The sequence below is a fragment of the Halichoerus grypus genome, chromosome 7 (assembly GCF_964656455.1).
Source record: "Halichoerus grypus chromosome 7, mHalGry1.hap1.1, whole genome shotgun sequence".
NCBI classification, from domain to species: domain Eukaryota; kingdom Metazoa; phylum Chordata; class Mammalia; order Carnivora; family Phocidae; genus Halichoerus; species Halichoerus grypus.
In genome coordinates, this window is record NC_135718.1 from 155078436 (window position 1) to 155089718 (window position 11283).

Sequence of the window (11283 nt, forward strand, 5' to 3'; positions counted from 1 at the left end):
GTTAGTGCTTCTGGGTTTAGTACACCCCCCCCCCCCGCACCCCCGGTCAAGTGTAGTGGGAAGGGGCTGCCCCTGGTCCAACAGATTTCATTTGGGGACGCTTCCCAGACCCCCACCCCTCCCCTTTTAGAAGAGTAGCAGTGGCACCTTGCCGCTGCACCGGAGCTGGGGGAGAACGGCGGGAGAGCTATTTCCAACCCTCGGCTCGCCGTGCCCCCTCCCCCATCCTGCAGCTGTGTCTGTCTGTCCTACGGTCGACCTTGGCCCTCTGTCTCGGGAGGTGCCTCTGCCTTTCAGCTGGGTCTTCCCTCTAGAAACTGTCTAGACGCCGGGAAAGGAGGGGAGGTCACCCGAAATGCAGTTTGCGGCAAGCGCAGTCAGCCCCCGGGAGGTCAGCCGGGGTCCGGGGCCGGTGCAGGTCCTCGTCCCCGGCCCCGCCTCTCAACTCCAGCTCTTATTGGCCGAAAGTTTCCGCCCCCTCAGGGAAGTTGGCCTTCCATTGGCCAGCCCCAGTCACGTGAGCCTCCCTCCGTGCTGGGCTGGAAACCCGGGGCCGCAGCAACAGGTCGGGTGAAGACCGAAGGCGCGGGCAGGTGAGGCCCTACGGGGCGGGGGCCCTCCGGACCCGCCGTGGGACCGGGGGGCGCAGCCGGGCGTGCGCGTCGCCGCTGGGCCGCGGTGGGGGGGCGCCCCGGGCGGGCTCCTGCGGCTCCTCCGCTTTACAGGTTTGGGGGAGCCACTCTTGGAGGGGCTGAGTGCAGCTAGCCAGGGGGGGAGAGCTCCCCCTTTGGCTGTCTTCTAGAAATGGCAGAAGTGCCCGACAAGCCTGAAAGTGTGTTTTTGTTGGATCCTGCCGGACTGCGAGTGGGGAGGGGGTGGAGGCGGAGAGGTCGGCGAGAAAGAGCTCTGGAAGCAGCGCGGGGAGGGGTGGAGGTTAGACCGAGGAAGCAACTTCCTAATAAGGCAAGGAGCTGCGGGCCGGGGAGCGCGGGGCTAGCGTGTGGCATCTGGGATGGACTCAGCGGCGAGGGCGGGAGCCGAGTTTGGGACCCTGAGTGTAGGGCTTCCAGGCTGTCTCCTGTTTGGGTCTCCGAAGTGTTTGTCTTCTTGACCCAGATACCGTGGCTGGTTTCCATGGAGACGGGGGGTCTGACATCACCCTGGTTGCCATGGTGCCTGGTTCTGGAGGACCCGAGCAGGCTGTACACAGGCAGGGATAAACAGGGACTTCGGCCCAAGCTGCTGCCACTTCCTTCCTGCCACCACCTGTTAGCAGTCACACGCAGCGACGGAGGACGGGGGGGGGGGGGGGGGGGAATGATGACAGCCCAGTGTGTGCCTGTGGGGGGGGCAGCCGCTCTGGGACCAGCAACTGGGGACGGGGGGGGGGACGATGACAGCCCAGTGTGTGCCTGTGGGGGGGGCCACTCTGGGACCAGCAACTGGGGACGGGGGGGGGGGACGATGACAGCCCAGTGTGTGCCTGTGGGGGGGGCCGCTCTGGGACCAGCAACTGGGGATGGGGGGGGACGATGACGGCCCAGTGTGTGCCTGTGGGGGGGGCCACTCTGGGACCAGCAACTGGGGACGGGGGGGGGGGACGATGACAGCCCAGTGTGTGCGTCGGGGGTGGCCGCTCTGGGACCAGCAACTGGGGATGGGGGGGGACGATGACAGCCCACTGTGTGCCTGTGGGGGGGGCCACTCTGGGACCAGCAACTGGGGACGGGGGGGGACGATGACAGCCCAGTGTGTGCCTGTGGGGGGGCCACTCTGGGACCAGCAACTGGGGACGGGGGGGGGGGGATGACGGCCCAATGTGTGCCTGTGGGGGGGGCGGCCGCTCTGGGACCAGCAACTGGGGACGGGGGGAGGGGGGACGATGACGGCCCAGTGTGTGCCTGTGGGGGGGGCGGCCGCTCTGGGAATGCTGCAGAAGCTGGCCAGGGTGTCCTGGGGATGCTGCTTATGTTGGGGAGGCATGGGCATTGGGGAAGACACTGTGAGGTGTCTGTCCCAGCCGTGGGTCTCGAAGGGCCACAGGTCATTAGGGCCCTGTGCAGGAGGACTTGCACCCGCTGAAACAGAAGGGGGCCGCGTGGGGTGTCATACTGCCGTACTTCTTCCCTTCCCGGGGTCTGCTTACAGAGCCCTTTCCACTTGCCGCTCTATTGGCCCCTCAGGAAACAGTCACCTACCATCTGAAGGACCACAGTCCAAGACTTGGGGGGTCGGCTCGTCTGCCCCTCCTGCCTTGTGCCAGGCCCCAGTTGCAGCTGCCCAGCCCGAGGGGACAGTCCTGGGCCTGAGTGACAGGAGAGGTCTCCCTCCTCTTAGCCTGCTTTGTGTCAGGCTTTGGAAGCTGGAGGACTTCGCGCCCCAGTCCTGCCAAGTCAGAGTAGATTAGCGAGGGGCAGGCCCACAGCCCTGCAGTTTGCTTTGCAAACTGTAAAGTCTTTGTAACTGTGAACTGTCCCGAGAGCCCTTCCCCCTGGCCTTCAAGTTCCCTGAGATGGAACTCTGCAGATCACAGAGCAAGGAAACAATCTAGAAAGGAGAATTGGCGTGACAAGGAGATTTACTAAGGGTACCTGCGAATGGATCTGCCTACTCTTCTCAGGCCTGGCGGCACATGAGGACCGTCTGGGAGGTTTTTAAAAAAGACCCAGGCCCCGGGGCGCCTGGGTGGCTCAGTCGTTAAGCGTCTGCCTTCGGCTCAGGTCATGATCCCAGGGTCCTGGGATCGAGCCCCGCATCGGGCTCCCTGCTCAGCGGGGAGCCTGCTTCTCCCTCTCCCACTCCCCCTGCTTGTGTTCCTGCTCTCGCGCTCTCTCTGTCAAATAAATAAATAAAATCTTAAAAAAAAAAAAAAAAGACCCAGGCCTGAGCCTGCCCCTGAGAGCAGTTGAATCAGACTCTTAGGTGATTCCAGTGCGCAGCCGGTGCTGGGGATCCCTGAACCAGACGATGTGAAGGGCTAATGCTGGGTGGGAGTCCTGTCTTCTGAGCCCTGGTGGGGCTGGGGCGAGTTGTCTTCTGCCTGCAGCGGGGGGGGAGGGGTGTGCGGGGCAGGGGAGGGGCTGGAAGGTGGTGGTGATGGTGGGAAAGTCTGGGGTGGTTATTTTCCTCACTCCTCTCATCAGCTGCTCGTCCTTGGCAAAGTCAAGTTAGCCAGCCTGCATGGGCTTCATCTTCCCTGACTCTAACCTGAGAGGGCCGGCCCGGTTGGCCCCCGAGCCTTTCCAGCCCTGTGCTTTGGCCTTTCAGGATCAGTCCAGTCGCCCAAGGCCCCGCTGGTCCCCGGGAGAGGTGAATTTCTCTGTGGTTGTTGGCAGGTTTTGATTTGCGAGGTTGGTACTGCCCAGAACAGTGGAGGTGTTAGGGTTAGAAGGGTTGGTTCTGGAAGCTGCTGCCCAGCCCTGGGGACCAGCCAAGGCTCCTCTCTGCATCCTGCCTTTGCGGAAGGGAACTGGGGTCCTGAAGAGCGCTTTTCTCTGCAGGCGGCAGGGACGGCGGCTTCACAGACCTCAGCAACTATGGCTTCCTGCCCAGACTCTGACAACAGCTGGGTGCTTGCCGGCTCGGAGGTAGGGAGAGCAGGCCTGGGAACCCCACGAAAGAGAGGTTCCGGCAGGCCTGGGCTGCTCCCTGGGTCTGTGCCCTTCCTTGGTGCCCACGGTCACCTGTGTCACCTCCTGCTGGCTGCCAGGGGAACTCAGGGGCAGGAGGGAGATCGGGCCCCAGGAATCAGGTGGCTGGACTTGGACTGGGCCTTGAAAGAAGGGTACCATGGGGTCAGCTGCGAGAAGTAGGGGACCGGCGTGAGGAGAGGGTCTGGGGCAACAACAGGAAAGCCATTTTGGGGGAGACTGAGGCAGTCCATGGGATGAGGTGGAGACGTGGGCTAGACCGTGCTGGAATGAAGCGGGGGGGGGCAGAGCCTGGGAACCCCCGAAGACCCAGGCACGCAGGCACGCAGGCGTCTTCCTGAGGGGGGTCACGGAAGGGCTTTGGGTCAAAGGGACTCAGGACAGTCGTTGCCCTGGGCAGAGGGGGCGCTGCCGTGTGGGTGGGGTGAGCAGGGGAGCGTTTTGAGGGTCCTGCAGTGCAGCTGGTGGTTGGCAGGGCAGGAAGCCAGTGGGCTCCCGTGTCCCCAGAGCCACTGAGAAGGGAGAAGGGGGTCATCAAGGGACCCAGCCCTGGCGACTTGCTGTGTTAGCACTGCGGGGAGGAGGGGGGAGGGGAGAGGGGGAGGAGGGAGGAAAGAAGCTGGCTTCAGGGAGGTGCTGGGGCAGGACTCGGCCTGGGGCACAGTGGCAGAGGAGAGGGAGGGACACTGTCTTCCAGAGCCCTGGCCTCCTGTTGGCTGCCTTTGCTGACCGCTGGGATTTTACCTCTGTCCTCCCCTTGTAAAAGGGGGGTCGTGATCCCCGGCTTATAGGGGCAGCCATGAGAGAAAAGTGGTTTGAAAATTGCAAAGAACATACTCAAGTGGAGAATGATTCTTGGAGGGGTGGTGGGAGCCCTGGGCGGGGAGCGGGTGGTGGGCCTGCTGAGCAGGGGTGCACAGGGAGGGAGAGCCGGGGTGGGGCGGGGGCGAGTTGTCTTCTGCCCGCAGCAGCGGGGGGAGGGGTGTGTGGGGCAGGGGAGGGGCTGGAAGGGCCTGGGAGACGCAGGTGACATGGGCGGCCCATGGTGTGGACAGCTACCGGGAAGCTGATGGGGACCCCTAGCCCCCAGGGGGCTTTGTCCTCGTGCCGTCCTCCACCTTCCAGCCAGTCGCCAGGCTTCATTTGTGGGGAGGCGGGGAGACCCAGGCTTCAGCCGGCTTCTTTGGGAGGGCGGGGGTGGGGGCACCAGGTCTGTGTGTGATCTGGTGTCTTGGTCCAGTGGCACTTTTTAACTGAACAGAAATAGCCTCTGGAAGGTTCCTCACAGCAGCAGGTGAGATTAGGGGACGGCCCAAGCCCACATCCAGCCTACCCCCGCCGCGCACCTTGTCTCGGCTCAGGATTGTGAGATATGGGTGGGGGTCGCTGAGCAGTGCGGGGGGCGCCCAGGGACCCCAGCAGAGCCCCCCCGTGCTCCCGGATTTGTCCTCTGCAGCGGCCTTCTGCCTGCACCCCTTCCCTCAGAGCCTGCCTGTGGAGACCCTGGGCCAGGAATCCACGGTGGACACAGAATCGGAGCGAGCTCCCCAGGCCCTTGGGAGCCCCTCCAAGGCAGCTGTGGAAGAGTTAGCTGGGGCTGAGGCTGGAGGAGGTAACAGGGCTCCCCTGGGGGCGGGCCCCCGTTTCCTCCGAGAAAGGGGGTTTGGTTCGTCTTATTTCCTGGGTTAGTCATGGTCTAAAGCTTTCCTGCCTCGTCCTGTCCTGGCGTTTTCCTGCCCTTCCAACCCGGCAGGTCCTGCAGAAGCCAGAGGGCTGTGTAGGGAGTTCATTTGGGGCAACACGGGGCAGTGGTGTTTCTCCTGGGCCTTTTCTTCCACCACAGAGACCGTCTTCCAGAGCGAAAGCTCCCAGTCTGGGCCCCTTCTGCCAGAGAAGACTGAGGCCAAGGTGAGGACCTCTCAGTGGGTGGGGGAGGGCAGCGGGGAGGGGCCCGGAGTGCTCATGGCTGTGTCTGCTCAGGGGGACCTGGAAGGCGATGGCTGTGCTGGGGGCCCCCCTGGCCCAGGAGACACGCGGGTCCAGGGAGACTCGGACGAGGCCCCTGGGGCAGCAGGCCTGGGACCGGACACAGAGGACGCGGAGGGTCAGAGCCCCCCAGGGAGCCTGCCTTCATTGCCCAATGCAGGTGAGATGTGCCCCTCTTTACTATCCTTCTGGAAGGAATGGGGGACCGAGTGCTTGCTGCCGAGCATGGCTGGGGTCCGGGCCCTAGCACTTAGTGGCTTAGGGGTCTCCTTACGCTGTGTCAGTGAATCCTCACCACTGCCCCCGAGGACACCGAGGCTTGGAGAGGTTACTTGATGTGACCAAGGTCACGTAGCTGGTAAGTGGCAGGGCCTGGGTCTGCCGGACTCTTCCTCTCTGCCAGGGGGCTTCTTCTCCTCTTGCGTCTCGATTCAGCTCTCATCCCCTGAGTCTCCAACATGTGTCCGCTCTGGGCCCAGGAGACCAGGGAGGCGGGGTGCTGGAGTTTCGGTGCCCCCTCAGAGGGGGAGGGGCCCAGTCAGGGGCCAGGTTGAGGGAAGGGCGAGGGGGGCGGGCACGCTTGGGGGAAGGTTCACACTGGAGGGCTTGTTGAGTGCGGCCCTGAGAGACAGTAGGCTCTGGGTCAGTAGGGTCGGAGGAAGAGAACGTTCCAGGCCGAGGCTGTAGCATCTGCAGAGGGACGGGTCCGCCTGTCCTGTGCTAAGGAGGTGGTGTCCCGGGCTTGTGGCCGAGCAGCGTATGACTCCATCTCTGAGCGGTGACAGGTGGAGGGAGAGGTTGGGGCCGCGGAGGGGGCGAGTGCTGAAGACCACCGGGCGGGCAGATCCGGGGTACATGATGTCGAGTTGTCTGGGTGTGAGGCGAACAGGGGGGCTTAGGCAGCCATATGGGAGCAGTGGTGCCTTTCTCGGAATGGGGGGTGGGCGCGGAGGAGAACCAGCGTGGAAGGCAGTGTGCTGAGAGCTTGGTCCCCGGGCGACGGCAGGCGGGAGTGGCTGGCCCACGGCCAGTCGTCCAGGTCCAGAGCTACAGACCCGGGGCTCGTCTGCTGTGGGGCGAGGTTGCTGGTGGGGGCGACAGTGTGCAGTGAGGTGGACAGTGCTCCAAGCACCCTCACCTTTAGGCCAGGAAGAGCCAGGAGGCCCGAGAGGCAGTGGCCAGGTGGATAGGAGCTGCACAGGGGGCTTGAGGAAGGGGGCTGAGTTAGGGTAGAGCTGCTCCTTGAGTTTGCAACTCGGAAGACTGGTGCCCCCCTCGGCTGGGCGGGGCAGTCATTGCTGCCCGGGTGGACGTGGCCGGGGTCCCTGCGCGCCCCTGTCTGCGGCCTCTGACTGCGTCCTGTTGTCCGGTGACCTCACTGCCTCGTCCCCATCCCTTCCTCCAGCCTGGCCCAGGGAGGAGGCCCACTGCTCTAGCAGTGAGGACGACACCGATGTGGACGTGGAGGGTCTGCGGAGACGGCGGGGCCGGCAGCCCAGCGCTGCTCAGCCCGCGGGGCCCCCAGGCACGGAGGACCAGGCCGGAGGCGAGGCTGCAGGCTGTGAGCTGGGCATCTCCCTCAACACGTGCATCCTTGGGGCTCTGCTTCTGCTGGGCCTGGGGATCCTCCTCTTCTCCAGTGAGTGGCACCTCCCCTGCTGGGGCCCGTGTCTGCCCCTGGCCCTCCCGCCATGCCGCAGCCTGCCCCCCACCCCGTCCTCTGTGGGCCTCACCACGCTCCTCCGTCTCCATCCGCAGGTGGTCTGTCAGAGTTGGACAAGGGTGAGTGGGGACGGGGCCTGGCTTGTCCCGGCCGAGCCCTGGGGGAGGCTGCCGGGGCGGGTTCTCTGGGGCTGGCCATCTCTGACTCAGTGACTGACCTTTCGGCTGTTCGTGCCGACCCTGGGCCCCTTCCCTGCCAGTCCTCTCAGCCGTGGGGCTCGGGTCCGGGGCAGGAGGGTGGCCGTGTGTGTGTGTGTGTGTGTGTGTGTGTGTGTAGGGGAGGGAGTGGGTGGGAGAGGGGTCTGGTGTGTGTGCTGGGGCCGTTCGGGGACTTGGCTTTCCTGCAGGGCCCCTGGAGGAAGGAGAACTGCAGGTCTTCCCGGACACAGAGCTGGACACAGAGGTGCGTGACGCTGCGGGGGACGGGCAGGTGTGCTCCCTGTGCCCGGAGCTGTGCGGGGCCGCTGGGGCTGTGGCGAAGGAGGGGTCACTGGCTCCTTTGCCCTCAGGATGGGGTCCCAGGACCCTCTGACAGCGTCCCCAGCCTGCAGAGCATGGCCCTGCTGCTGGATAGGCTGGCCAAGGAGAACCAGGACATCCGGCTGCTGCAGGCCCAGCTGCAGGTGCGCACGTGCCCTCCCCCAGCCAGGTGGGCCCTCCCCCAGCTGCAGGTGCGCACGTGCCCTCCCCCAGCCAGGTGGGCCCTCCCCCAGCTGCAGGTGCGCACGTGCCCTCCCCCAGCCAGGTGGGCCCTCCCCCAGCTGCAGGTGCGCACGTGCCCTCCCCCAGCCAGGTGGGCCCTCCCCCAGCTGCAGGTGCGCACGTGCCCTCCCCCAGCCAGGTGGGCCCTCCCCCAGCTGCAGGTGCGCACGTGTCCTCCCCCAGCCAGGTGGGCCCTCGTGTCCTCCCCCAGAAGAAGCTGTCTTTGCTACCCCCCACCTCAGCCCTCTCTCGTCCCCTGGAGGGTGTATTCACACTCCTCTTGCCGAGGCCCAGGCCAGCATGCCCGTTGCCCGTTGGCCCCCCGGTTGATGGCTCTGCTTTGCCTGGAGCCGTGGAAGCACGAAAGGGAAGGCAGTGTGGGGGTCGGTTACTAATGTCTGTTCCGGGTGTGGGAGGCGGCAGGGACAGCGAGAGCCACATTCGGCTCATCCCGGGCAAATCGCAGCGTGTGCCTACAGAAGGACACGGAAGCCGCGGTCCATGAGGGAATTTGGGGGTCGCAGGCTCGGGTGCAGGTCGCGGGTGGCAAAGAGAAGGAGGGAATGGGGTGGACGCTCATGGGCTGGGAGGCCCTGGGCCGGCCCTGACAGGGCCCTCCTGCGGCACCCCCCACCCCAGGCCCAGAAGGCGGAGCTTCAGGGCCTGGTGCAGCGGCCCAGAGAGCTGGAAGAGGAGAACGCCCGGCTGCGCGGGGCCCTGCGGCAGGGCCAGTCCTCCCAGCGCGCCCTGGAGTCGGAGCTGCAGCAGCTGCGGGCCCGGCTGCAGGGGCTGGAGGCCGACTGCGTCCGGGGCCCGGACGGGGTGTGCTTCAGCTGGGGCTCCCAGGGTGGCAGGGTCACCGAGCAACCGGGCCCCAGGGAGCAGAGGCCAGATGCTGGCTTCCTGGAGCAGAAGGAGCGGCTAGAGGCTGAGGCCCCGGCCTCAAGTCAGGAGCCGGAGACGCCGCGGCAGCTGCTGGGGTCCGTGCAGCAGAGCCTGAGGGGCGCGGGCCACAGACTGGCCCCGAAGCTCCAGGGCCTGCAGAACTGGGGCGGGCACCCTGGGGTCCGTGCCAATGCCTCAGAGGCCCACTTCCAGAGTTCCAGGGAAGGGAGTGGGAGGGAGAAGTGGCGGGATGGGCAGGGGGACCGGAACGCCGAGCCCCGGAAGCACAGGAAGGAGGGGTCTGGCCGCGAAAGAAAGAAGGGCTGGCGGGGTGAAGGGGACAGGGAGCTGGCGGGGAAGGGGAAGGAGGGCAAGCCAAGGGAGGGGGAGTGGGGCAGCAAGAAGGATGGCAAGCGCCAGGGCCCCAAGGAGCCCCCTAGGAAGAGTGGGGGCCCGCAGTCCTCCGCGGAGAGGCAGAAGCACCCTCAGTGCAGGGAGGGGGCTAAAGCCGGGCCTGACCCCCTGCCACTGTGGGCAGAGCTGTCGAGGCACAAGTACCGGGCGCCCCAGGGCTGCTCGGGCGTGCGTGAGTGTGCCCGGCAGGAGGGCCTGGACTTCGGCGTGGAGCTGGCCCCGGTGCGGCAACAGGAGCTGGCCTCTCTGCTGAGGGCTTACCTGGCGCGGCTGCCCTGGGCCGGGCAGCTGTCCGAGGAGCTGCCCCTCTCGCCTGCTTACTTCAGCGAGGATGGCTTCTTCCGCCACGACCGCCTCCGCTTCCGGGACTTCGTGGATGCCTTGGAGGACAGCCTGGAAGAGGTGGCCGTGCGACAGACCGGTGATGACGATGAGGTGGATGACTTGGAGAGTTTCATCTTCAGCCACTTCTTTGGAGACAAGGCGCCAAAGAAGAGGTGGGGTCCGGGACCAGTGGAGGGGGGCGTGTCTGGAGGAGCAGGGGCCCTGAGGAGGGGTCTTCGTTGGAGCCACTTTTAATCCGCAGCTGGCTACCCTCGGAGCCTGTCTTCCAGGAGCTCACTCCATAGTGGTCTGGGCGGCCCCTCTTGGGGCCCGGGGTGGGTGGCTTTCCTCCGAGCTGCTCTGTCCTGCTCAGGCCCAGGCGTCCGGGGGTAGGAGGGTTGCTTCGCCTTCCTGCCGCCCTGACTGAGGACTTCATCCTGGGGTTGTGGTCTGGTCCCTGTGTTGGCTGCCTTCGGAGGAACAGGGTCCCCTCCCCTCCAGGAGCCCCTTCTCACCGCGTGGCATCGTCCCCTGAAGACCTCTTCCTGCGCCCACCCCGTGTCTCCCCACAGGTCAGGGAAGAAGGACAGACACTGGCGGGGCCCGGGGAGGGGCTGAGGCCTGGCGTCCGCTGGCCCTGGGGACCACAGGACTCTCCTCTGGCTCCCAAGGGAAGCAGAATCACGCAGCGCCACCCCGATGCCCCGTGTGCTGGGAAAAGGCCTTGGCGGCATTGTCTTGCTGTCTGTGCAGACATGTGCCAGTGTGGGCTCTGGTGGGAAGGGGGGCGGAACCCTGACTCTGCAGCCTCAGCTTTCATCCTCGCGCGCCCCCCACCGTGGGCCCCTGGGCTCCATGCGCTGGCCCGTACCCCCCGGGCTGGGACTGGGCTTGCTGGCTGGAGGCCCAGCACGAGGGCTTTCCCTGGGGTTTTGTTAGACTTGAAGCAGCCACCCCCCGGGGAGGGGGTGGTGAAGCCCCCTTTTACCCCTGCTTCTCACGCGGCCGCACCTCCCTGTGTGAGCTGTAGTCTCAGACCCCAGTAAAATGCTGTTGGAGCTGTGGGGTGGGGGCTCTGTCACGGGGGTGGTATCTGAGCACAGGGGCCCCCACGCCCACCTTGTCCCCCACGCCACACTCCCAGCCACCCGTGGGCCCTCAGGGCCGGGACTCCCCATTCTGCTCGCAGCCGCCTCGGGGCCCCCGGGAGACGGAAAAAATGAGCATGGGTTTGGAGTGTGCTTCCATCCCTGGGAGCCTAGCGTTTCTGATCCTCAAAATAGGGGATTGGACGGCTGGGGAGAGATTAAATAAAGCAATGTAAGCAAAATGCCTGTTCATAATTTGCGCTCCAAAGCTGTCAGTCTCTAGGGTGTGGAGGAGGGAGGCCAGGACCCCCCAGCAGGCTTCTGGGGTGGGTGCGCGGGGGAGCCGCTAGGGGGCGCCCTGGCCCCGCGTGTGGTGCAGACCTCGCCTCCCCCACTCCTTCGTGCCCGGCCTGCGCTCTCCCGGACCCCGGACGGCGCTGGGCCCCTGCTCAGGACTCCTTCCGGAGGGCCTCCTCGATTGCCTGGACATCCCCCGTGTGTGCAGGGGCAGA

General features: G+C 65.7%; 1 protein-coding gene across 3 annotated transcripts; it reads left to right on the forward strand.

The window, feature by feature from the left end:
* Positions 1-444: 444 nt before the first annotated feature.
* On the forward strand, positions 445-11013 carry PBXIP1 (PBX homeobox interacting protein 1). 3 transcript variants are annotated; one of them, XM_078078599.1, is made up of 11 exons: positions 445-593; positions 3501-3587; positions 5136-5262; positions 5494-5558; positions 5631-5796; positions 7042-7275; positions 7395-7418; positions 7706-7788; positions 7868-7981; positions 8700-9856; positions 10256-11013. In XM_078078599.1, the coding sequence occupies exons 2-11, from the start codon at positions 3537-3539 to the stop codon at positions 10299-10301; spliced, it is 2067 nt and encodes a 688-aa protein (XP_077934725.1). In that variant the 5' UTR covers positions 445-593; positions 3501-3536; the 3' UTR covers positions 10302-11013. The 3 variants fall into 3 exon arrangements, with proteins under 3 accessions (XP_077934725.1, XP_077934723.1, XP_077934724.1); XM_078078597.1 differs by lacking the exon at positions 445-593 and adding an exon at positions 3160-3309; XM_078078598.1 differs by lacking the exon at positions 445-593 and adding an exon at positions 3161-3309 and having other exon boundaries at positions 7706-7761.
* Positions 11014-11283: the final 270 nt, after the last annotated feature.

Excerpts from the sequence above, each read along its gene's own strand:
- PBXIP1 (XM_078078597.1), top strand. The coding sequence starts at position 3,181 with ATGGGCTTCATCTTCCCTGACTCTAACCTGAGAGGGCCGGCCCGGTTG. Across the intron at positions 5,797-7,041 it reads GCCTTCATTGCCCAATGCAG|CCTGGCCCAGGGAGGAGGCC; the intron begins GTGAGATGTGCC and ends CCCTTCCTCCAG. Across the intron at positions 7,982-8,699 it reads TGCTGCAGGCCCAGCTGCAG|GCCCAGAAGGCGGAGCTTCA; the intron begins GTGCGCACGTGC and ends CCCCCACCCCAG.